This window comes from Piliocolobus tephrosceles, chromosome 1 (assembly GCF_002776525.5).
Source record: "Piliocolobus tephrosceles isolate RC106 chromosome 1, ASM277652v3, whole genome shotgun sequence".
Lineage (NCBI taxonomy): Eukaryota > Metazoa > Chordata > Mammalia > Primates > Cercopithecidae > Piliocolobus > Piliocolobus tephrosceles.
The window spans coordinates 202,680,031-202,705,831 of NC_045434.1; the positions used below are offsets into that span (position 1 = coordinate 202,680,031).

Here is a 25,801-nt window from a genome sequence, read left to right on the forward strand (position 1 = left end):
TTTAAGTTATACTTTAAGTTCTAGGGTACATGTGCCCATCACGCAGGTTTGTTACATAGGTATACATATGCCAAGTTGGTTTGCTGCACCCATTAACTCACCATTTACATTAGGTATTTCTCCTAATGCTATCCCTCCCCCTGCCCCTCAACCCACGACAGGCCCCTGTGTGTGATGTTCCCCACCCTGTGTCCAAGTGTTCTCATTGTTCAATTCCCACCTATGAGTGAGAACAGGTGGTGGTTGGTTTTCGCTCCTTGTGATAGTCTGCTCGGAATGATGGTTTCCAGTTTCATCTGTGTCCCTGCAAAAGTCATGAACTCATCCCTTTTTTATGGCTGCATAGTGTATTCCATGGTGTATATGTGCCACATTTTCTTAATCCAGTCTGTCATTGATAGACATTTGGGTTGGTTCCAAGTTTTTGCTATTGTGAATAGTGCTGCAATAAACATACATGTGCAAGTGTCTTTATAGCAGCATGATTTATAACCCTTTGGGTATATACCCAGTAATAGGATCACTGGGTCAAATGGTATTTCTAGTTCTGGATCCTTGAGGAGTCGTCACACTGTCTTCCATAATTGTTGAACTAGTTTACACTCCCACCAACAGTGTAAAAGCATTCCTATTTCTCCACATCCTCTCCAGCATCTGTTGTTTCCTGAGTTTTTTTTTTTTTTTTTTTTTTTTTTTTTTTTTTTTGAGATGTATGGTGTTATTTCTGAGGCCTCTGTTCTGTTCCATTGGTCTCTCTCTCTGTTTTGGTACCAGTACCATGCTGTTTTGGTTACTATAGCCTTGTAGTATAGTTTGAAGTCAGGTAGCCTGATGCCTCCAGCTTTGTTCTTTTGGCTTAGGATTGTCTTGGCAATGCAGGCTCTTTTTGTTCCATATGAACTTTAAAGTATTTTTTCCATTTCTGTTAAGAAAATCATTCATAGCTTGACGGGGATGGCATTGAATCTATAAATTACCTTGGGCAGTATGGCCATTTTCATTATATTGATTATTCCTATCCATGAGCATGGAATGTTCTTCCATTTGTTTGTGTCCTCTTTTATTTTGTTGAGCAGTGGTTTGTAGTTCTCCTTGAAGAGGTCCTTCACATCTCTTGTAAGTTGGATTCTAGGTATTTTAATCTCTTTGTAGCAGTTGTGAATGGGAGTTCACTCATGATTTGGCTCTCTGTTTGTCTGTTATTGGTGTATAAGAATGCTTGTGATTTTTGCACATTGATTTTGTATCATGAGACTTTGCTGAAGTTGCTTATCAGCTTAAGGAGATTTTGGGCTGAGACGATGGGGTTTTCTAAATATACAATCATGTCATCTGCAAACTAGGACAATTTGACTTCCTTTTTTCCTAATTGAATACCCTTTATTTCTTTCTCTTGCCTGATTGCTCTGGCCAGAACTTCCAACACTATGTTGAATAGGAGTGGTGAGAGAGAGCATCCCTGTCTTGTGCCAGTTTTCAAAGGGAATGCTTCCAGTTTTGTACCATTCAGTATGCTATTGGGTGTGGGTTTGTCATAAATAGCTCTCATGATTTTGAGATACGTTCCATCAATACCTAGTTTATTGAAAGCTTTTAGCATGAAGGGCTGTTGAATTTTGTCAAAGGTCTTTTCTGCATCTATTGATAGAGCCATGTGGTTTCTGTCATTGCTTTTGTTTATGTGATGGATTACATTGATTGATTTGTGTATGTTGAACCAGCCTTGCATCCCAGGGATGAAGCTGACTTGATCATGGTGGATAAGCTTTTAAATGTGCTGCTGGATTTGGTTTGCCAGTATTTTATTAAAGATTTTTGCATCAATGCTCATCAGGGATATTGGTCTAAAATTATCTATTTTTGTTGTGTCTCTGCCAGGCTTTGGCATCAGGATGATGCTGGCCTCATAAAATGAGTTAGAGAGGATTGTCTGTTTTTCTATTGATTGGAATAGTTTCAGAAGGAATGGTACCAGTTCCTCTTTGTACCTCTGGTAGAATTTGGCTGTGAATCCGTCTGGTCCTGGAGTTTTTTTGGTTGGTAGGCTATTCATTATTGCCTCAATTTCAGAGCCTGTTATTGGTCTATTCAGAGATTCAGCTTCCTCCTGGTTTAGTCTTGGGAGGGTGTATGTGTCCAGGAATTTATTCATTTCTTCTAGATTTTCTAGTTTATTTGCATAGAGGTGTTTATAGTATTCTCTAATGGTAGTTTGTATTTCTGTGGGATCGCTGGTGATATCCCCTCTATCATTTTTTATTGCACCTATTTGATTCTTCTCTCTTTTCTTATTATTCTTGCTAGTGGTCTATCAATTTTGTTGATCTTTTCAAAAAACCAGCTCCTGTATTCATTGATTTTTTGAAGGGATTTTGTGTCTCTATCTCCTTCAGTTCTGCTCTGATCTTAGTTATTTCTTGCCTTCTGCTAGCTTTTGAATTTGTTTGCTATTGCTTCTCCAGTTCTTCTAATTTTGATGTTAGGGTGTCGATTTTAGATCTTTCCTGCTTTCTCTTGTGGTCATTTAGTGCTATAAATTTCCCTCTACACACTGCTTTAGATGTGTCCCAGAGATTCTGGTACGTTGTGTCTTTGCTTTCATTGGTTTCAAAAAAGTCTTTATTTCTGCCTTCATTTAGTTTTTTACCCAGTAGTCATTCAGGAGCACGTTGTTCAATTTCCATGTCGTTGTGCAGTTTTGAGTGAGTTTCTTAATCCTGAGTTCTAATTTGATGGCACTGTGGTCTGAGAGACAGCTTGTTATAATTTCTGTTCTTTTACATTTGCTAAGAAGTGCTTTAGTTCCAACTATGTGGTCAGTTTTGGAATAAGTACGATGTGGTGCTGAGAAGAATGTATATTCTGTTGATTTGTGGTGGAGAGTTCTGTAGATATCATTAGATCCGCTTGGTGCAAAGCTGTGTTTAATCCCTGGATATTCTTGTTAACCTTCTGTCTTGTTGATCTAATATTGACTGTGGGGTGTTAAAGTCTCCCATTATTATTCTGTGGGAGTCTAAGTCTCTTTGTAGGTCTCTAAGGACTTGCTCTATGAATCTGGGTGCTCTTGTATTGGGTGCATATATATTTAGGATAATTAGCTCTCCTTGTTGAATTGATCCCTTTACCATTATGCAATGACCTTGTCTCTTTTGATCTTTGTTGGTTTAAAGTCTGTTTTATCAGAGACTAGGATTGCAATCCCTGCTTTTTTTGCTTTCCATTTGCTTGGTAGATCTTCCTCCATCCCTTTATTTTGAGCCTATCTGTGCCTCTGCACATGAGAGGGGTCTCCTGAATACGGCACACTGATGGGTCTGGACTCTTTATCCAATTTGCCAGTGTATGTCTTTTAATTGGGGCTTTTGGTCCATTTACATTTACGGTTAATATTGTTATTTGTGAATTTGACCCTGCCATTATGATGTTAGCTGGTTATTTTGCTTCTTAGTTGATGCAGTTTCTTCCTAGCATTGGTTTTCTTTACAATCTGGCATGTTTTTGCAGCGACTGGTACTGGTTGTTCCTTTCCAAGTTTAGTGCTTCCTTCAGGAGCTCTTGTAAGGCAGGCCTGATGGTGGCAAAATCTCTCAGCATTTGCTTGTCTGTAAAGGATTTTATTTCTCTTTCACTTATGAAACTTAGTTTGGCTGGATATGAAATCTGGGTTGAAAATTCTTTTCTTTAAGAATGTTGAATATTGGCCCCACTCTCTTGTGGCTTGTAGAGTTTCTGCCGAGAGATCCACTGTTAGTCTGATGGAATTCCCTTTGTGGGTAACCTAAGCTTTCTCTCTGGCTGCCCTTAACAATTTTTCCTTTATTTCAACCTTAGTGAATCTGACAATTATGTGTCTTGGGGTTGCTCTCAAGGAGTACCTTAGTGAAGTTCTCTGTATTTCCAGAATTTGAATGCTGGCCTGCTTTGCTAGGTTGGGGAAGTTCTCCTGGATAATATGCTGAAGACTGTTTTCCATGCTTGGTTCCATTTTCCCCATCACTTTCAGGTACACCAATCAAACATAGAGTTGGTCTTTTCACATAGTCCCATATATCTTGGAAGCTTTGTTCACTTCTTTTTACTCTTTTTTCTCTAAACTTCTCCTCTCGCTTTATTTCATTAATTTGAATTTCAAATTTATTTCATTAATTTGAATCACCGATACCCTTTCTTCCACTTGATCGAATCAGCTATTGAAGCTTGTGCAGGCATCACGAAGTTCTTGTGCCATGGTTTCCAGGTCCATCAGGTCATTTAAGATCTTCTCTACACTGTTTATTCTAGTTAGCCATTTGTCTAATCTTTTTTTCAAGGTTTTTAGCTTCCTTGCAATGGGTTTGAACATCCTCCTTTAGCTTGGAGAAGTTTGTTATTACTGACCTTCTGAAGCCTACTTCTGTCAGCTTGTCAAAGTCATTCTCCATCCAGCTTTGTTCCATTCCTGGCGAGGAGCTGCAATCCTTTGGAGGAGAAGAGATGCTCTGGTTTTTAGAATTTTTAGCTTTTCTGCTCTGGTTTCTCCCCAACTTTGTGATTTTATCTACCTCTGGTCTTTGATGCTGGTGATCTAGAGATGGGGTTTTGGTGTGGATGTCCTTTTTGTTGATGTTGATGCTATTCCTTTCTGTTTGTTAGTTTTCCTTCTTAGAGTCAGGTCGCTCAGCTGCAGGTCTGTTGGAGTTTGCTGGAGGTCCACTCCAGACCCTGTTTGCCTGGGTATCACCAGCAGAGGCTGCAGAACAGCAAATATTGCTGCCTGATCCTTCCTCTGGAAGCTTCATCCCAGAGGGGCACCTGCCTGTATGAGGTGTCAGTCGGCCCCTACTGGGAGGTGTCTCCCCGTTAGGCTTCATGGGGCTCTGGGGCCCACTTGAGGAGGCAGTCTGTCCGTTCTCAGAGCTCAAACACCATGCTGGGAGAACCACTGCTCTCTTCAGAACTGTCAGACAGGGACGTTTAAGTCTGCAGAAGTTTCTGCTGCCTTTTGCTCAGCTATGCCCTGCCCCCAGAGGTGGGGTCTACAGAGGCAGCAGGCCTTGCAGAGCTGCGGCGAGTTCTACCCAGTTCAAGCTTCCCCAGCCACTTTGTTTACCTACTCAAGCCTCAGCAATGGCGGAAGTCCCTCCTCCTACCAGGCTGCTGCCTCGCAGGTCAATCTCAGACTGCTGTGCTAGCAGTCAGCAAGGCTCCATGAGCATAGGACCCACTGATACAGGCACAGGATATAATCTCCTGGTGTCCCGTTTGCTAAGACCATTGGAAAAGCACAGTATTAGGGTGGGAATGTCCTGATTTTCCAGGTACAGTCTGTCCCGGCTTCCCTTGGCTAGGAAAGGGAAATCCCCTGACCCCCTTGTGCTTCCTGGGTGAGGCAATGCCCTGCCCTGCTTCAGCTCACCCTCCGTGGGCTGCATCCACTCTCCAACCAGTCCCAATGAGATGAACCAAGTACCTCAGTTGGAAATGAAGAAATCACCATATTCTGCATTGATCACACTAGGAGCTGCAGACCAGAGCTGTTCCTATTTGGCCATCTTGGAACGGACTGCTTTCTGCATTTCCAACTGAGGTACCCTGCTCATCTCATTGGGTCCAGCCCACGGAGAGTGAGCAAAAGCAGGGTGGGGAGTTGCCTCACCCAGGAAGTATGAGGAGCCAGGGACCTCCTTTTCCCAGCCAAGGGAAACTGTGAGGAACTGTGCTACCTGGCCCAGATACTATGCTTTTCTCTTGGTTTTTGCAGTCTGCAGACCAGGAGATTCCCTCATGTGCCTACACTACCAGGGCCCTGGGTTTCAAGCACAAAACTGGGCAGCTGTTCGGGCAGACACCAAGCTAGCTGCAGGATTTTTTTTTGTACCCCAGTGGTACCTGGAACCCCAGTGAGACAGAACCATTCACTGCCCTGGGAAGGGGGTTGAAGCCAGGGAGCCAAGTGGTCTCGCTCAGTCGGTCCCACTCCCACAGAGCCCAGCAAGCTAAGAGCCACTAACTTGAAATTCTTGCTGCCAGCATAGCAGTTTGAAGTCAACCTGAAATGATCCAGCTTGGTGCAGGGAGGGGCGTCCACCATTACAGAGGCTTGAGTAGGCAGTTTTCCCCAGACAGTGTGAAGGAGGCCTGGAAGTTCAGACTGGGTGGAACTCAACACAGCATGGCAAAGCGGCTGTGGCCAGACTGCCTCTCTAGATTCCTCTTCACTGGGCAGGGCATCTCTGAAAGAAAGGCGACAACCCCAGTCAAGGGCTTATGAATAAAACTCCCATCTCCCTGGAACAGAGCACCTGGGGGAAATGGCAGCTGTGGGCACAGCTTCACCAGACTTAAACGTTCCTGCTTGCCAGCTCTGAAGACAGCAGTGGACCCTGACAAGGAGGGTTCTCCCAGCACAGCACTCAAGCTCTGTTAAGGAACAGACTGCCTTCTCAAGTGGATCCCTGACCCTCCTGCCTCCTGACTAGGAGAAACCTCCCAACAGGTGTTGAAAGACACTTCATATGCTAGAGCTCTGCCTGGCATCAGGCCAGTGCCCCTGTGGGACAAAACTTCCAAGGAGCCGACAGAATCTTTGCTGTTCTGCAACCTCCGCTGGTGATATCCAGGCAAATAGGGTCTACAGTGGACCTCCAGCAAACTGCAGCTCACCTGCAGAAGAGGGGCTGAGTCTTAGGAAAAAAAAAAAAAAACTAACAAATAGAAAACAATAACATCATCATCAACAAAAAGGACTCTCACACAGAAATCCCAAATAAAGTTCATCGGCCTCAAAGACCAAATGTAGATAAATCCACAAAGATGAGGAAAAAGCAGAGTAAAAAATGCTTAAAATTCCAGAAACCAGAATGCCTCTTCCCCTTCAAATGATTGCAACTCCTCTCCAGCTAAGGCACAAAACTGGACAGACAAAGAGTTTGACAAATTGACACAAGTAGGCTTCAGAAGATGGGTAATAACAAACTCCTCTGAGCTAAAGGAGCATGTTCTAACCCAATGCAAGGAAGCTAAAAACCTTGACAGAATGTTACAGAAACTGCTAACTAGAATAACCAGTTCAGAGAAGAACATAAATAGAGCTGAAAAACACAGCACGAGAACTTCATGAAGCATACACAAGTACCAATAACTGAATCAATCAAGCTATTGATACTTGAAGAAATGATATCAGACATTGAAGAACAACTTACTCAAATAAGATGTGAAGACAATATTAGAGAAAAAAAAATGAAAAGAAACGAAAAAATCCTCCAAGAAATATGGGACTATGCGAAAAGACCAAACCTACAATTGTTAGGGGTCCCTGAAAGTGACGGGGAGAATGAAACCAAGCTGGAAAACACACTTCAGGATATTATCCAGGAGAACTTCCCCAACCTAGCAAGGCAGGCCAACATTCAAATTTAGGAAATACAGAGAACATCACTAAGATACTCCTCGAGAAGAGCAACCCCAAGACACAAAATTGTCAGATTCTCCAAGGTTGAAACAAAAGAAAACATATTAAGGGCAGCCAGAGAGAAAGGTCAGGTTACCTACAAAGGGAAGCCCATCAGATTAACAGGTGATCTCTCTGCAGAAACCCTACAAGCCAGAAGAAAGTGGAGGCCAATATTCAACATTCTTAAAGAAAATAATTTTCAGGCCGGGCGCGGTGGCTCAAGCCTGTAATCCCAGCACTTTGGGAGGCCGAGACGGGCGGATCACGAGGTCAGGAGATCGAGACCCTCCTGGCTAACACGGTGAAACCCCGTCTCTACTAAAAATACAAAAAATTAGCCGGGCGAGGTGGTGGGCGCCTGTGGTCCCAGCCACTCGGGAGGCTGAGGCAGGAGAATGGCGTGAACCCAGGAGGCAGAGGTTGCGGTGAGCTGAGATCCGGCCACTGCACTCTAGCCTGGGCGACAGAGCAAGACTCCGTCTCAAAAAAAAAAAAAAAAAAAAAAAAAAAGAAAATAATTTTCAATCCAGAATTTCATATCCAGCCAAACTAAGTTTCATAAGTGAAAGAGAAATAAAATCCTTTATAGACAAGCAAATGCTGAGAGATTTTTGTCACCACCAGGCCTGCCTTACAAGAGTTCCTTAAGGAAGCACTAAATATGGAAAGGAACAACTGGTACCAGTCACTGCAAAAACACACTAAAATATAAAGACCAATGACACTATGAAGAAACTGCATCAACTAATGTGCAAAATAACCAGCTGGCATCATGATGACAGGATCAAATTCACACATAACAGTATTAACCTTAAATGTAAATGGGCTAAATGCCCCAATTAAAAGACGCAGAATGGCAATTTGGATAAAGAGTCAAGACCCATCAGTGTGCTGTATTCAGGAGACCCATTTCACATGCAGAGACACACACGGGCTCAAAATAAAGGGAAGGAGGAATATTTACCAAGCAAATGGAAAGAAAAAAAAAAATCAGGGATTGCAATCCTAGTTTCTGATAAAACAGACTTTAAACCAACAAAGATTAAAAAAGAAAAAGAAGGGCATTACATAATGGTAAAGGGATCAATTCAACACGGAGAGCTAACTACCCTAAACATATATGCACCCAATACAGGAGCACCCAGATTCATAAAGAAAGTTTGTAGACACCTACAAAGAGACTTATACTCCAACACAATAATAATGGAAGACTTTAACATCTCACTGTCAATATTATACAGATCAATGAGACAGAAAATTAACAGGGACATTCAGGACTTGAACTCAGTTCTGGATCAAGTGGACCTAATAGACATCTATAGAATCCTCCACCACAAATCAAGAGACTATACATTCTTCTCAGCACCACATAGCACTTATTCTAAAATCGACCACATAATTGGAAATAAAACACTCCTCAGCAAATGTGAAATAATGGACATGATACCAATCAGCCTCTCAGACCATAGTGCAATCAAATTAGCAGTCAGGATTAAGAAACTCACTCAAGGCCGGGCATGGTGGCTCAAGCCTGTAATCCCAGCACTTTTGGGAGGCCGAGATGGGCGGATCATGAGGTCAGGAGATCAAGACCATCCTGACTAACACGGTGAAACCCCGTCTCTACTATAAAATACAAAAAACTAGCCGGGCGAGGTGGCGGGCAACTGTAGTCCCAGCTACTCGGGAGGCTGAGGCGGGAGAATGGCTTAAACCCGGGAGGCGAAGCTTGCCGTGAGCTGAGATCTGGCCACTGCACTCCAGCCTGGGCAACAGAGTGAGACTCTGTCTCAAAAAAAAAAAAAAAAAAAAAAAACTCACTCAAAATGGCACAACTACATGGAAACTGAACAACCTGCTCCTGAATGACTACTGGGTAAACCAACAAAAGTAAGGCAGAAATAACGAAGTTCTTTGAAATCAGTGAGAACAAAGAGACAGCATACCAGAATCTCTGGGACACATTTAAAGCAGTGTGTAGAGGGAAATTTGTAGCACTAAATGCCCACATCAGAAAGCAGGAAAGATCTAAAACTGATACCCTTATATCACAACCAAAAGAACTAGAGAAGCAATAGCAAACAAATTCAAAAGCTAGCAGAAGGCAAGAAATAACTAAGATCAGAGCAGAACTGAAGGGGATAGGGACATGAAAAACCCTTCCAAAAATCAATGAATACAGGAGTTGGTTTTTTGAAAAGATTAACAAAATAGATAGACCACTAGCCCAACTGACAAAGAAGGAAAGAGAGAAGAATCAAATAGATACAATAAAAAATGATAAAGGGGATATCACCATTGATCCTACACAAACACAAACTACCATCAGAGAATACTATGAACACCTCTATGCAAATAAACTAGAAAATCTAGAAGAAATGGATCAATTTCTGAACACATACCCCCTCCCAAGACTAAACCAAGAAGAAGTCGAATCCCTGAATAGACCAGTAACAAGTTCTGAAATTGAGGCAGTAATTAATAGCCTACCAACCAAATAAAAGCCCAGGACCAAATGGATTCATAGCCATTCATAGCCAAATTCTACCAGAGGTACAAAGAGGAGCTAGTACTATTCCTTCTGAAAGTATTCCACACAATAGAAAAAATCCTAATTCCAAAACCTGGCAGAGACAACAAAAAAGAGAATTTCAGGCCAATATCCCTGATGAAAATCAATGCAAAAACCCTCAACAAAACATTGGCAAAACTGAATCCAGCAGCATATCAAAAAGCTTCTCCACCACAATCAAGTCGGCTTCATCCCTGAGATGCAAGGCTGGTTCAACATATGCACAGCAGTAAATGTAATCCATCACATAAACAGAACCAACGACAAAAACTACATGATTATTTCAATAGGTACAGAAAAGACCTTCAATAAAATTCAACACTCCTTCATGATAAAAACTCTCAATAAACTAGGTATTGATGGAACATATCTCAAAATAATAACAGCTTTTATGACAAACCCACAACCACACACCGGGGCCTTTTGGGGGTTGAGGGAAAAGGGGAGGGAGAGCATTAGGACAAATACCTAATGCATGTGGGGCTTAAAACCTAGACAACAAGTTGATAGGTGCAGCAAACCACCATGACACATGTATACCTATGTAACAAACATGTACATTCAGTGCATGTATCCCAGAATTTAAACTAAAATTTTAAAAAAAGAACAATCCAATTAAAAAACTGGCAAGAGACATGACCAGATAACTCACCAAAGGTACACAGATGGCAAATAAGCACATGAAAAGATGCTGAACATGATACGTCATTAGAATTACAAATTAAGGCTGGGTACAGTGGCTCAAACCTGTAATCCCAGCCCTTTGGGATGCACCTGTAATCCCAGCCCTTTGGCAGATCACTTGAGGTCAGGAGTTCGAGACAAGCCTGGCCAATATGGTGAAACCCCATCTCTATCAAAAAATACAAAAATTAGCAGGGCATGGTGGTGCATGCCTGTAATCCCAACTACTCATGAGGCTGAGGCAGGAAAATCACTTGAACCCAGGAGGCAGAAGTTGCAGTGAACTGACATCCCGCCACTGCACTCCAGCCTGGGTGACAGAGCTAGACTCTGTCTCAAAAAATTAAAAAGAAAAAAATTACAAATTAAAACTATGAGATACCATTACACACATATTAGAATGGCTAATGTCCAAAATACTGATAATATCAAATTGTTACTAAAGTGTCAGGGGTTTGGTCTAGGTCCTGTTGCTTACAGCACAGAAAGTCAATCACTGAGACAACGAGTACTGCCAGGGAAGAAGGCTTTGATCAGATTCTGTAGCTAAGACTATGGGAGATCAGTCTCAAAACCAACTCCCCAACCAGTTAAAACTGGGAAGTTTTATAGCAGGAAAGAAATGTATCCATGTGTAGGAACACAGCAATTAGGAAGGGATAAGGAAGAGGAGTTGGTCAACAGGAAGCAGGTAGTCAGGCCGTTAGGACAGGTGAGGGATCTGGTGTCTTATTGTCCAGATGCAGTTATCTGGTAAGTTTCAATTCCTTGATACTATCTGGGAGGACTGCTGGTTGGTTTCCTGAAAAAGGAAGTCAGATAAGACAAATGTAAACTTTCTCAAGTTTTAAGACTGGGAGAGTCAATTTCCATGTTTATTCAAAGAAACCATAAACATCAGTTCTACAAGACAATTGGGCTGGTCTCAAAATGGCTGGTGAAGATGTGGAGTAACAGAAATTCTCATTCATTGTTGGAGGGAATGCAAAATGGTACAGCCATTTGGAAGAGAGTTTGGTATTTTCTTACAAAAATACACACTGAATTCTTGTTGTATGATCCAGCAGTTGTGCTCCTTGATAGTTACCCAAACAAGATGAAAACTTATTTCCACACGAAGACCTGCACATGAAATGTTTCAAATCTTTATAGCAGCTTTATCCAACATTGCCAAAACTTGGAAGCAACCAAGATGTCCTTCAGTAAGTAAATGGGTAAATAAATTGTGGTACACATGACAATGTAATATTATTCAATAATAAAAATAAATGAGCTATCAAGTCATCAAAAGACATAAAGGAAACTTAAAGTTATATTACTAAGTGAAAGAAATCAATTTGAAAGGCTATGATGGAGACAGTAAAAAGATCATGGGTGTCAGGGTGATGTTTGGGGGAAGGAGGATTAAGTAGGCAGAGCATAGAGAATTTTCAAGGTAGTGAAACTACTCTGTCTCATAGTGTAAGAGTGGATACATGTCACATTACAGTTGCTAAAACCCATAGAGTGTATAATACCAAGAATGAGCCCTAATATGAACTATGGACTTCCTTTGATGTGTCAGCATTGGTTCATTGATTCTAACGTATGTACCACAATGCTGGGGGATGTTGATGGTGAAGGAAGATGCGTATTTGAGGAAGAGGGGATATGTGGGGACTCTCTCTACTTTCAGATCAAGTTTACTTTGAATATCACCGGTCTTTCAAAAAGCCTTTTAAAATAAGGAGAGGGAGAGAGAAGAAAATGCAGTGTTTAGCCTTCTAGGCTCTGCAATACAGAGAGACATACCAGAAGGCTGGAATAAATGTTGAGTAAGCTAAACCACAGAAACCGCTTACCCAGATAACTCCTAAACTCCCTCCAGACCTCTGGTAAAATACCATCTCCTTAGAAAACCTTCTCTGGTCCCCAGACTAGTTGAGGGCTCTCTGCCTCATGCTGTCCCAATGGATCGTTGAACAACACAGCACATGACATTCTATAATTGTGTGTTTGTGTGCATGTGTGTGTGTGTGTGATCATCTGACTGATGTCTGTCTCTGTTGCCAGATTGAAAAATGCTCTCAGGGAAGAAATTGTTTGTTTTGCCCACCATTGCATTACCACACAGTGTCTGGATTATTGAGTAGGTCCTCAATAAATATTTATTGAAGGAACAGTGATATTTTTAAAACTATAAGAAGAATGAATGCAAAAAGAAAAGTCTAACGGAACATTCTGTTGCTGAGGCCATGGAGGAAAAGTCAGTCTCAAACATTACTACTGAGAATGTGAGCTAGTTCAACCATTCTGTAGGAGAATTCAGCATTACCTAACAAAATTTACACATGCACTTACCTTTTGACCCAGTAATCCCACTTCTAGGAATCTGTCCAGAAGATACACCTCCAATGTTATGAAAATACACATGCACAGGTCGCTGACTGAATCAATGTTTATAATTACTAAACACTAGAAAAAACCTGAATGCCTATTCTCGGAGAATGATTGGAAAAATTCTAGTACATTCCCGCAATGAAGGACTATAGAAATGCAACAGGGGCTTCGACCCTGTCAGGGAAGCCACCAGGAAAGACTTCCCTGAGTTAGGAGGGAAAAAAATGAAACTTTTTTTTAAAAAAGAAAGAAGATCTCTAGCTGCTTATATGAAGTGATTTCCTAGATATACTGTTGGGTTAAAATAGCAAAGTACAAAATGATCTATGGTATGCTACCCTTTGTGTAAGACAGCAGTGGTTAAAAGAAAATAAACACGCACCTACACATTTATGCAAAAGAATTTCAGGAAGAATCAACCAAAAATGAATGAGATTGGCTACTATGAGAAACACACCCCAGAATGACCTCCAGGGAGTTTACCTTTGTATAATCTTTTCCCTTTGACTGATACAAAGTCATACAAACTAATACAGTTTGTGTATTAGTCATCTATTACGCAGCAATAGGTGACTAATACACTTACCTATAGGCCATGGGGAGAGAATGAGGTGGGAAGAAGAGGAAAATGAGAAGATAGTAGGCATGAGTGAGAAGCAACACCTCTGAGTATACTTTTTAGTATGGCTTTCACCTTGTTTCACATGGGAAGGCTTCACATACCCTCAAAAGCAATAAATAATTAAAATCAACCAGGAAAAAGGTAGAAATCAAAATGGAATACAAATGATAACAAATAAACATATAAGACAAATCAATATAATATAATCAATATAATTTACTATGCTTAAGATAGGCTACAAGAAAACAGATAACCTATGTAACTTCAGAAAACAGTATTATGATGATATACCAAAAGGCTAAAGATAAAGAAACTATACACTAACACAGTACTGTAGTTAGTAAATTTATTTCTCACAGAGTTATGGGTTAATAATTCTGAAACTACTTCAATTGTACTACAATTGAACAAATAAGTAAATATATTGTGAAAAATAAACCTGTCAGAGAAAGGAGTTATAAATAAGGAATGGGAAGGCTGAGCGCAGTGGCTCATGCCTGTAATCCCAGCACTTTGGGAGGCCAAGGCAGGCAGATCATGAGGTCAGGAGATCAAGACCATCCTGGCTAACATGGTGAAACCCCGTCTGTACTAAAAATACTAAAAATTAGCTGGACGTGGTGGCGGGTGCCTGTAGTCCCCGGTACTCAGGAGGCTGAGGCAGGAGAATCTCTTGAACCCGGGAGGCGGAGGTTGCAGTGAGCCAAGATGTCACCACTGCACTCCAGCCTGGTGACAAAGCGAGAGTCCTTCTCAAATGCTGATTCTTTTAGTTACTAGTAATGCAAGGAAAGTGTTCTGAGCACTGACTAAACTCAAAGCACCTCTCTTCGAGCACTCCAATCTTGTGTAAAATTGCCACCCACCTACTCCAGATACCCCTCCTCCATCCCTACTGTAAGAATTAAGGAAAGAGGGAAGAAACATGAAAGGCGGCTTGGCAGTCAAGAACAGGTTTAATTCAGAGAGGGGCAGCTGGCTGAGTTAGGTCAGAGGCACACTCTTACATGCTAAGAGTTTTTAAGGATTCAGGGTGGGAGAGTTTAACAGAGGCTTGGACTGCTTCTGTGTCTTTTTGTTACGCTTATCTGGAAGGAAGAGGTGTGTGTCTGTTCCCATACATCTTTCTGCAGCTGCAGACATACCCCCCAAGTCTGCTTTTAGCTTTCCTATCTTAGTGCACCTGAAGGGAAGAGAATGTGCTTATGAAGGCCCACTGTTTTACTGGGGCCCATTGTATGAGGGTGACTTTCCCCACACATCCCTCTGTGCCTGAGCTGTCTTACCTGTGTTTTACTGTCTACTCTTTCTGACTGTTTGTAGTCACAAGAGAAATGATTTCCTTGAAATGCATGAGGTTAGAAAGGGAGCTGGAACTTAAAGTGGTGGTGTTTGTCTGAGATGATGGTGCTCCTGCTCTGTCACCTACTGCCTCTCTCCCCATCTCAGTGTCACCACCTAACATATGATGTCATTTACTAGTATGTCTTTTGCTGATTATCTGTCCCTTTCTGCTAAAGTGGAAGCCCCATGAAAGTAGAGATTTCTGTTTGGCTCACTGAGTCCAAGGCCTTGGATTAGGTCCGGGATGGAAGATGAACAAGAGGCCAATTCATGGACTTTGAATTCCTGAAAAACATCCTGAAGTGATGGGAAAAGGAGAGGCTCTATCTGACGTCACCAGAGTCCTTGAGCGTTGGAGTATTTCTTCCGCCTGAAGCCTGGACCAGGGCTATCCAGATGTACAGAGAGGAAGGCGGTTCTGCCTGTTGGAGGAACTACTGTTTCCAAAAGTGCAATGTTTAACAAAGGCAGTGGTCTACGCTGGGGGATGAGACCTCTGAACCCTGACATGGCCATAAAGCCAACTGCTATAGGAGTGGCAACCCAGAGTAAGAAGAATAAAGGAAGTCAAAAGAGATCCCTGGAGGTTGTGTTAGTTTGCTTCAGCTTTGTATTAGGTACTTTGTGGCTTACACAACAGACATTTTATTGTCTAACAGTTCCAGTGGCAGACATCAAAAAGCCCAACAGGGTTGATTCCTTCTGAGGGCTGTGAGGGAGAATCTGCTCCATCCCTCTCTCCTAGCTTCCAGTGTTTTCTGGTAATCTTTGCCATTCCTTGGCTTGTAGAAGCTTCACCCTGATCTCTGCCTTCATCATTGCATGACTTTCTCCCAGCGTGCCTTCCTGTCTCCAAATTTCACCTTTTTGTAATGACATCTGTCATCATGGATTAGGGCCCATCCTAGCTGCCCTAGTGAACTCATCTTAACTAATTATATCTGCAATGACCCTATTTCTAAATAAGATCACATTCTAAGGTGCTGGGACTCCAACACATGAGGACAGGAAGACCAGAGTCCAACCCTTTACACAGTCAAGCGCTGGAGGTAAATGGTATTTTTGAGAGGAAAGCTGTCTGATGGCTCTTGGGATAGACTAGGTTATGCGGCAGTAGCTGCCCATCTCAATTATCAGCAGCTTAATACAGCAAAAGTCTATTTCTCACTCACGCTAAGACCACTGTGCACTTCAGGACTTTCTAGGACAACTGTCTTCCATGCTATGATTCTACACCCCAGATTGCTTTCGTCTTCTGGTTCTACCGGTGGGGCAGGGAAGGGCTGGGGAGTTGCATCTCATAGTCCCCCTGCTGGAGAAACCTGGAAGTGAGCCTTAATGCCAATGCTCATGTTTCACCAGCCAGCAGCAGGGCCCTAGGTCTCCATCCCTGCAAGGGGCTCTAGAGTGTATGGAACAGATGGAATGTTCACCAGCACGACAACCTCTGCCACAGTGACTTTTTAAGCACTGGAATCACAGAGTGTTTACTTAAGGCCGTGGAAGCTAAATTCTTAGCACGTGCTGGAGAGCAATGAAAAAGATATTTACTTTATGAATTAAAGCTGCAGTCAGTGTGAGCCTGAAGCCTGAAGGAAAAAGAGCAACAGATCCAGGGAGCATTCACCTCGCCTGTCTCCAAACAGGTGAGGATGGGGAATAAAGTGAAGGCAGTGCTTTGGTGGGAACTTCAAGGATAGCGTCTGGCTTTTTCCAGGTTTGGAAGCTCATATGGGACAGGGGTGGAGGAAAAGAAGAAAGAGAAGGAAGAAGAGAAGGTTGAGGCCCTGGCCCAAGTTAGTGGGAAGGGAAATCCACCCCTATTAAACCCTCTCCCTGGTGGACTGTGGGGTGCACAAGTGAGGCCTGCACAGGTGCTGGAACATGCTAGAGGCCCAGTACATACTTCCTGCGAATGAATGATTGAGCGGCTGAATGAATGAGTACCACTAAAAGCCCTCTTTTCTATTCCCAAATGCCACATTGAGCAGAAGGGAGCAATCCTTGCTCAGCAATTGGTGGTCCCTTTGGGTGTGCAAATGAGTCCACAGCCGGCAACAGCAGACAGTCCCTGCCCCCCTTAGAGGCGGTTGCAGGGAGGTGGCTGACCGTTGATCACACCCAGAGCTGGTTATGGGAATTTACTCCATGGAAAGACTGCAAAATGGCCTGAAATGTGTTTTGGCATCAGCTACGGACACGTAAGGTTTCTCAATCCTCAACTCTGTCCTGCCAGCTGATGAGGGGAAGGAAAGGGATTACCTAGGGGTATGGGCGGCCAATCCTGAGTCCACCAACTGACCACGCCCATCCCCAGCCTCGGGCCTCACCTACCCCCAACCTCCCAGAAGGAGCGGCTATTTAAGGGGAGCAGGAGTGCAGAACAAACAAGACAGCCTGGGGATACAACGCTGAGGTCCTCTGAGAGGTAAACAGCCAGTGAAGCTGATGTCCTGTCAAGAGCAGAATTCCTGCTCATTCGCTGCCTTTGAGACTGGCTGTGTTGTCCATGCATGTGCATGATTTGATATGCACAAGAGGGTGTGTGTGCATGAGTAAGTTGAGTGGGTATGTGACCGTAGTGTATGAGAGGATGTTCGCACTAGCAGGTAACTACAAGAGTGTGTGTATGTGGGCATAGGTGTGTGAGCATGTATGTGTTTGGGAACGTGTGTATGTGGAAGGGGTTAGAAAGCCTTGCAGAGATAGGTTGATGCTTTCATTCTGGAGGAAAATACTGAGGCTGAGACTCCATGGGTGCCTTGGAGACTCTCAGCCTTGAATCTAGTTTGGAGATGTGCAAGCTATGTCCTACACATCCTCTGACCTCAGGAACCTCCCAGTTAGTTGGGAGGAACCTGGTTCCAACCTCCCAAGAACTCTCAGTCTGATGAGGCACAGGGGAGGTCTCACTAGTGTATCATGGGGTTCTCCACAGGTCTGAGGACCTGATGTGTGTGAAACCATTCTGCAGAGCTGAGAACGGGTCAGGAGGTGGTGTGTGTGTCTGTGTGTATTGCTGGAGGGCACTCCTTGTGTGCTCTGAGTGTGACAGAGGAAGTCACCCTGGACTTAGGTTGGATGGGAGAGTATGTCTGTGTGTCTCAGAGCCACCAAGGAGGAGCAGGGGAGCAACGACCAGGGCAGAAGCTGAGACCACCCAGCAGAGGAGCTAGGCCAGTCCATCTGCATTTGCATTTGTCACCTAAGAACTCTTACCATGAAGACCCTCCTATTGTTGGCAGTGATCATGATCTTTGGTAAGTGCTGACCCTGACCTCTGAGCATGGGGGGACAGCCCCAGAAGGGAAGCACTCTTGTCCCTTAGTTTTCTCTCCCATTGCAGCAATCCTCTCTCAGGGGAAGAAGAGAAGCCATTTGGGAGGAAGGAGAGTAGCAGAGAGGGGCAGAGAGGGAGGGCACAGGACCCCATGCCACATCATCAGACAACTCCCAAATTTCCTTCCAGGCCTTCTGCAGGCCCATGGGAATTTGGTGGATTTCCAGAAAATGATTAAGTTGACAACAGGAAAGGAAGCTGCATTCAGTTATGGCTTCTACGGCTGCCACTGTGGCGTGGGTGGCAAAGGATCCCCCAAGGATGCAACGGATCGGTGAGGCCACCCATCCCTCCCTACCCTCCTAGACTCTGGCCCAGGCAGGGCTGGAAGCTGCAAAGACAGTGCCGGTTCCTGATGGGCACAGAGGTCTCAGGATGGCCTGGTTGGAAAAGCAGCCAGCATGTTGGAACTTCTGCTCTAGACCGTTGCAAAGTCACTGGGTCTCTGCCCAGGGTCCAAGGGGGTGAGACCACAGGCACCAGGCCTCCTGAAGCTGTGGGACAACAGCCCCAATAGGGTGTCTCCTTGCAGCTGCTGTGTCACTCATGACTGTTGCTACAAACGTCTGGAGAAAAGTGGATGCGGCACCAAATTTCTGAGCTACAAGTTTAGCAACAAGGGAAGCACAATCACCTGTGGTAAGAGTCCTACATCACCATTGAGTGGCCCTCATTTGTTTAGACAGTGCTGAGGACTGTGCTGGGCACCAAAGACAGACACAGAGGGACATAGTTCCTGCTTCAGGAAGCTCACAGTTGAGTGGGAAGCCAGGAAAGTGAAAATCCAATGTGGTAAAGACTCCAGTGGGAAGTAAACAGATAAGGTGTTAACACAGCCTGAGGCTTGAGGAAGGCTCCTGGAAGGGGTGACCTCTAAGCTGAGTCTGAAAGGCTGTGCAGAGTCAGGGAAGAGGAGGGCTGGGAGCATGCCCAGAAGAGGACACAGCATGGTCAGAGGCACCAAAGGTAAGCCATTCTGTGCTGCCCAGCATAAACATGAGGAAGAGAAGCAGTGCTGAGCCATGATGCTGGAGACAAAGGAAGGAGCTAGGTCAATGCGGCCCTCCAGGCCAGGCTGTATGTAGGTTTTGCCCTAAAGCAATAGGATGCTATTAAGCAGAGGAGCTACAGGGTCAGATTTGCATTTTAGAGGACTCACTGTGAGGACAGGGTCGATGGAGACAAGTGGGAGGGGGGCAGTGAAAGCTATTGCCATCCTGCAGGCAAGAGGGAGTAACATCTTGACATAAAACAATGGAGGTCAGGATGGGAAAAGTGGAGAAAACATCAAGATGCATTTGAGGTGGAATCAGCTGAGCTGGTGACTGAATGGGGAGGGACGGGGAGAGGGAGCTGTTGGATGGATATGTGGCTGCATGGATGGCACAACTGTGATAAAGACCATGGGAGCAGGTCGTGGTAGAGGGCGGAGAGGAGCAGTTCTATTTCCAGCATGTGGAGTTTAGGGGCCTCCAGCACCCAGGGAGGGGTCCAGCAGGCAGCTGTCTGTACAAACGCAGCTCAGGGGAGAGGCCAGGACTGGGGACACCGATTCAGAAGCCGGCAGCAGAGAGCTGAGAGGTGGGTGTGATTGCTCATTTTCTGCTTAAAGGCCTAGAAAGGAGACAGAGGAGGGATGGACAGAGAGGGAGGAGGAGAACTGAGCGAGAAGGTCAAGGAGTCGGTAAGGAGATGGTTAGCAAGGGCCAACTGAACAGAGGGGTCCTCCATGAAAAGGGCCAACAGGCTCCCCTGGATGTTGAGGCAGGAAGGCATGAGGGACTCAGGGGAAGCTGCTTCCATGAAGTGGGGAGGGCAAAGCCAGATTAGAGCGGGTGGGGGCTGATGGGAAGGGAAGTAGAGACAGAAAGCAAAGACGTTCTGGAGAAAGTTTGGCCCTGAAGGCGGGGAGAGGTGGGTGGCACTGGAAGGCTGTGCTTGCTGTACCCAGACAGCTGACCCATGAGTGGGATTTGGAGAAAGCGTGGACTCCTGCCCATGGCCTGAGTCCTTTAAGATCAGAAATTATGTCTCCTGTTATGGCCTCTCCATAGAGGCATGTATCTTCAGCAGGCGTTAGGTCACAAGCCACATGATGCCAAGCTGATAGTAGCTTGGATAATGGGGATATGTGACTGTCACATAATTAGAATTCTGGAAAAGGGCAGTGCCAGGCCTGGGGCAGCATTCCAGCATGTCATCAAGAATCCAGCCTTCTCCTGGCCTTCAGCTATGCCACGTGGGCAGTGTCTACAGCTGGAACGTCAAGAGACAGGCTGCAGTTCCACCCTCCTGGCCTCACACTATGGAAGAGGCTTTCGTCTTAGGCATCTCTCTTTTTGGAGGGAGGAAATAGATCTTTCCCAGAAGCCCCCAGCAGACTTCCCTTTGTTGTTCATTGGTTGGAACCAGGTAACATAATACGCAAAGACCAATAACTGCAAAGGAAAAATGGATGACCCTGCCAGGCTTAAACCAATCACAATCCATTCCCAGACACCCGGGGCTAGGGCTTTGCCTCCTGAACACATCTGTTAGCAAGAGGAAGAGATGATGGCTGTTAGGAAGGCCTTTGAGAGAGTAGCCCAGTGCCTGGCTGTGTCTCCACCAGGCTGGAGGCCAGCATCCCAAGGGCAAGAATTCTGTCTCCCCCTTGGTCAGAAATATCTGGAGCGCAGGTGTTTGTCTCCAACTAGGAGCTTCTGGAGGACAGGGCTGTGTCTTCTACCCCAGGGTGCCCACAAGAAGCCACCGAATATTAACAAACTCCCATCTTGTGTTTATTTTCTTGTGATTTCAGCAAAACAGGACTCCTGCAGAAGTCAACTGTGTGAATGTGATAAGGCTGCTGCCTACTGTTTTGCTAGAAACAAGAGTACCTATAACAAAAACTACCAGTACTATTCCAATAAACTCTGCAGAGGGAGCACCCCTCGTTGCTGAGTCCCCTCTTCCCTGGAAACCTTCCACCCAATGCTGAGTTTCCTTCTCTCATACCCTCTCTCCCTACCCTAACCAAGTTCCTTGGCAATGCAGAAAGCATCCCTCACCATCCTAGAGGCCAGGCAGGAGCCCTTCTATACCCACCCAGAATGAGACACCCAGCAGATTTCCCGCCTTCCACTGCTTTCCTCCACCTCAACTCCATGCTTAATCAAAGAAACTGTACTCCGAGGGTTCTCTTCTGAATAAAGCAATTAGCAAATCATATATGTGTGTGTGTGTGTTTGCATTGCCCTATGCACTGTTAGCTTGAGAACAAAGAGGGGTAGCGGTTAAAAATACAGGCTCTGAGCCCAGTGTAGTGGTGTGTGCCTGTTGTCCTAGCTGCTCGGGAGGCTGAGGCTGAAGTGCAAGGATTGCTTGAGCTCAGAAGTTCAAGGCCAGCCTGGGCAACACAGGGAGACCTTGTCTTTATCAAAACAAAACAAAACAAATGAAAAAAATAGGCTCTGGAATCGGACTGGCTGTGTCAAATCCCCACTTCCCCATCTCCCTAAGCCTAAGTTCTTTCATCTAGATGGAGATAACACTGGTGCCTCCTGCATGGGCGTGTTTGAGAATTAGAATGACGGCAAATGAAAAGCCTTGGGTCTGACATGTCTACAGCTGCCATGACTTACAAGGAAACCCAGACATCTCCCTCTCCTTCCCTAGGCAATAGCAGCTCCTACTGGCCTGCTGGGAGAAAGCAGGAAGGCTGGTCCTTAATCTAGAAAGCTGTAGTCCACATCTTCTGCATGGAATGCTCTTCTCCTGTATTGCCTAGTCTAGTAAGGAGGAAAAGTGGGTGATATAATGCTGGCCACCAGCTGGACCCTGGGGGTGCTATCCCGTCACCAGGGTTGGTTTCCCAGGTGTGCAACCCCTACAGTCCCATGGCGTCCTGTGTTTGGAAGGGTGCCACGCCTGGTTTAATGCTCTACTGTGGCTATCTGAAAAGTCTTACTAATCTTTAATCAAGAGTTCCTTCCCACACTTCATTTTGCACTGGGCTGCCCAAATTTATTTATTTTTATTATTTTTTCATAGCGACGGGGTCTCACTATGTTGGCCAGGCAGATCTCAAAGTCCTGGCCTCATGCAATGCTCCTGCCTTGGCCTCCCAAAGTGTTAAGATTACAGGCATGAGCCAGTGCACCCAACCCGGTCACAGACATTATGTAGCGGGTCCTACCCTTACTCGGATGCTACTTCCCCTCCTGATGTTCAGGGTTCCGCTGGGGAATTGCCACCTGGACCAGCTACAGCCCTGCCTATTTCTCTAATAACACCCATCTGGGCTGCTGGGTGTGGATCACTTCACAAAGGCACCCTGCACAGGGGACACAGGTGGGAGCTGAGTTTCCCACAGGAGAAAGCCCCTGCACAGCCCAGCAAGCTCTGCATTCCCCCAGAGGAGGTGCCTTCCCATAATGTCTTCCCAGAAGCAGCACCTTTTCTGATTCTGCACCAAATGTTTCATTTGCTGGAGGCGGCCCTGGTCATGTTCACTTTCACACATAGCAAGAGAAACGCACATTAAAATTCCACTGAGATGTCATTTTTATCTATTACAATGAATAAAAATCCAGAAGTGTGACAACTTGATCTACTAGCAAGGCTGCTTGGGGAAACGGGCACTTTCATAGGTAGCTGGTAGGAGGGCAGAACGCCCACAGAGGGCAAATTGGCAATATCTATCAAAATTACAAACACATTTATCCTTTCAGTCACTGACTCCACTTGGAAATTTACCGTATGGATGCAGGCGCACACCACACACACACACATACCCGTGCACACACACAGTGATATATGAGCAAGTTTGTTCACTGCAGTATTGTTCTCAATTGAGATGGAAATAATCCAAGAGTATGTGTAGAGAGAACTAGTTAAATAAATCATGATACCAACTCAAAAAGAGGCACAAACGCCTGTAATCCCAGCACTTTGGGAGGCCGAGGCGGGTGGATCATGAGGTCAGGAGATCGAGACCATCCTGGTTGACAGGGTGAAACCCGTCTCTACTAAATATACAAAAAAAATTAGCCGGGGGTGGTGGCGGGTGCCGGTTGTCCCCGCTACTCGGGAGGCTGAGGCAGGAGAATGGCGTGAACCTGGGAGGCAGAGCTTGCAGTGAGCCAAGATTGTGCCACTGCACTCCAGCCTGGGCGACAGAATGAGACTCCGTCTCAAAAAAAAAAAAAAAAAAAAGAGAAGAGACCCAATACATTTATATAACGAGGGAAGCTCTCTCTGCTCCAGTGGACAAAGGTCTTCAGGATATGGTGGTAACAGAAAAAAGCAAAGAGGAGAATAGTATAAACAGTGTGCCACATTTCTTTTTTTTTTTTTTTTTTGAGACGGAGTCTCGCTCTGTCGCCCAGGCCGAAGTGCAGTGGCGCAATCTCGGCTCACTGCAAGCTCCGCCTCCCGGGTTTACGGCATTCTCCTGCCTCAGCCTCCCGAGTAGCTGGGACCACAGGCGCCCGCCATCTCGCCCGGCTAGTTTTTTTATATATATATATATTTTTTTTAATAGAGACGGGGTTTCACCGTGTAGGCCAGGATGGTCTCGATCTCCTGACCTCGTGATCCACCCGTCTCGGCCTCCCAAGGTGCTGGGATTACAGGCTTGAGCCACCGCGCCCGGCCAATGTGCCACATTTATGTAGAAAATATATCTGTTAATATGTTTGTGCTAGTATTTCGAGTAACACTCAAAGAACATGCAAGAAATTCATCAAAATGGCCACCTGTAGGGAACAGGGCTGGCAAGAAATGAGGCTGGCACAGATAGGGTGACAGAAAGATTTTTTGATACATAACTTTTTATATTGTTTTGATTTTTAACTTTATGAATATATTTCCTATTCAAAAGAAAATTAGCATCATCAAACATACACAAACATTCCTGTGTCTAAGGCAGATACTAACTCTCAGAGACAATATGGTCTAACCCATGGATTGGCATACTGTGGCATGTGGACCAAATCTATGCACTGCCTATTTTTGTCTAGCAGGCAAGATAAGAATAGTTTTTATGTTTTTTGATGCTTGAAAAAAAAATCATAAGAATCTCTCATACAAAAACAATACGTTAAAATCATATTTTAGTGGCAATAAAGTTTTCTCGTAATACAACCATGCTCTTTGGGTTGTAAATTCTCATGCTGGCTTTCACGTAACAACAGTGGAACTGAATCATTGCACAGAGAACGTATGGTCTTTTGCAGAAAGCATTTGCCAATACCCAGTATAATCCAGTGCTTCTCAAACCATTTGTGGTAATGGACCAATTTATTCTTCAGTTTTTTCTTACTCTGTCTCAAATCGATACTTTTGTTAAATTTAAAATGTACAAAATATAAACCCAGATGTTTTATTATTGGATGCAATAGTAAAATTACTCTGTCAAATTGCTTTGAAATTTCCTAACACTCTCAGTCTCTGTATGTACCTCCCCACGAAGGGGAAGCAGTTCACAGAGCAGCATCGCCCCATGAACCCCAATTGGGAAATACTGGTTGAATTCGAATTGAGGAAAGACAATGACCTTAATGATTTTTTTTTCTTTTTTGAGACAGGGTCTCACTCTATCATCCAGGCTGGAGTGCAGTGGCACAATCACTCACTGCCTGGGCTCAAGTGATCTTCCCGCCTCAGCCTCCCAAGCAGCTGGGACTACAAGTGTGCGCCACCGCACCCAGCTAAATTTTTTTATTTTTTATTTTTTATTTTTATATTTTGTAGAGTTGAGGTCTTGCCATGTTGTCTAAGTTGGTCTTGAACCCCTAGACTCAAACAGCCCTCCTGCCTCAGCCTCCCAAAGTACTGGGATTATAGGTGTAAGCCATGTCTGGACCTTAATGATTTTAGAATTAGCGGTTTGTTTTCGTCCTTTCACTTAGAATAAGTACCATTTATTACAACATAAATAGAGTAATTTTCTTTCCGGCTACCCTCATAGACTGCCGGGGTGAGGTTGGGACCACATCACTCCTCAGTGATTGCTCTTTAGCTTCCAAACAGAGGCGGTAAAAAAGTGCTTGAAATAAAGCCTTAGTCAAATGCTTGCCAAGGGCTTTTCTTTTCCTCTGCCTTGATCTAGGGAAAAGAAAGATCTAGGGAAAGAGTACACATCTCTCCCTCCAGTAAAGACTTTGCATTTCTGAGTATTCATCTAAGAATACTTTCAACATGGGTCTTTGCGTGCAAAATTTTGAAGCCCTTTTATTCCTGAAAGCATTTTTTACAACCTCACACTGAATAACAATTTGGAAAGATACAATATCCTTGGTTCATTTTTTTTTTCCATTCTTCCTTATTACCTTAAAAGCATTCCTCCATTTCTTCCAATCCCATTCCAATATTGCTAATAAGAAGTCTGATATTAATCTGACTCCTCATCTTTGATTGGATATCTGCTCTTTCCCTCTGGAA

The 25,801-nt window shown here is 44.4% G+C and overlaps 1 protein-coding gene across 2 annotated transcripts; it reads left to right on the plus strand.

Moving 5' to 3' along the window:
- The first annotated feature begins 16,426 nt into the window (after nt 1-16,426).
- On the plus strand, nt 16,427-21,585 carry PLA2G2A (phospholipase A2 group IIA). 2 transcript variants are annotated; one of them, XM_023219779.1, is made up of 5 exons: nt 16,427-16,682; nt 18,145-18,296; nt 18,506-18,650; nt 18,909-19,015; nt 21,177-21,585. In XM_023219779.1, exons 2-5 carry the CDS (start codon nt 18,257-18,259, stop codon nt 21,317-21,319), a joined length of 435 nt encoding a protein of 144 aa, XP_023075547.1. In that variant the 5' UTR covers nt 16,427-16,682; nt 18,145-18,256; the 3' UTR covers nt 21,320-21,585. The 2 variants fall into 2 exon arrangements, with proteins under 2 accessions (XP_023075547.1, XP_023075546.1); XM_023219778.1 differs by lacking the exon at nt 16,427-16,682 and adding an exon at nt 17,354-17,464.
- Nucleotides 21,586-25,801: the final 4,216 nt, after the last annotated feature.

What these genes read in the sequence shown, in the direction of transcription:
- PLA2G2A (XM_023219779.1), top strand. Translation starts at nt 18,257, where the DNA reads ATGAAGACCCTCCTATTGTTGGCAGTGATCATGATCTTTG. An exon ending in GGCAGTGATCATGATCTTTG is followed by an intron (nt 18,297 to 18,505) that starts GTAAGTGCTGAC and finishes ATTTCCTTCCAG; the next exon opens with GCCTTCTGCAGGCCCATGGG. An exon ending in CCCAAGGATGCAACGGATCG is followed by an intron (nt 18,651 to 18,908) that starts GTGAGGCCACCC and finishes GTCTCCTTGCAG; the next exon opens with CTGCTGTGTCACTCATGACT.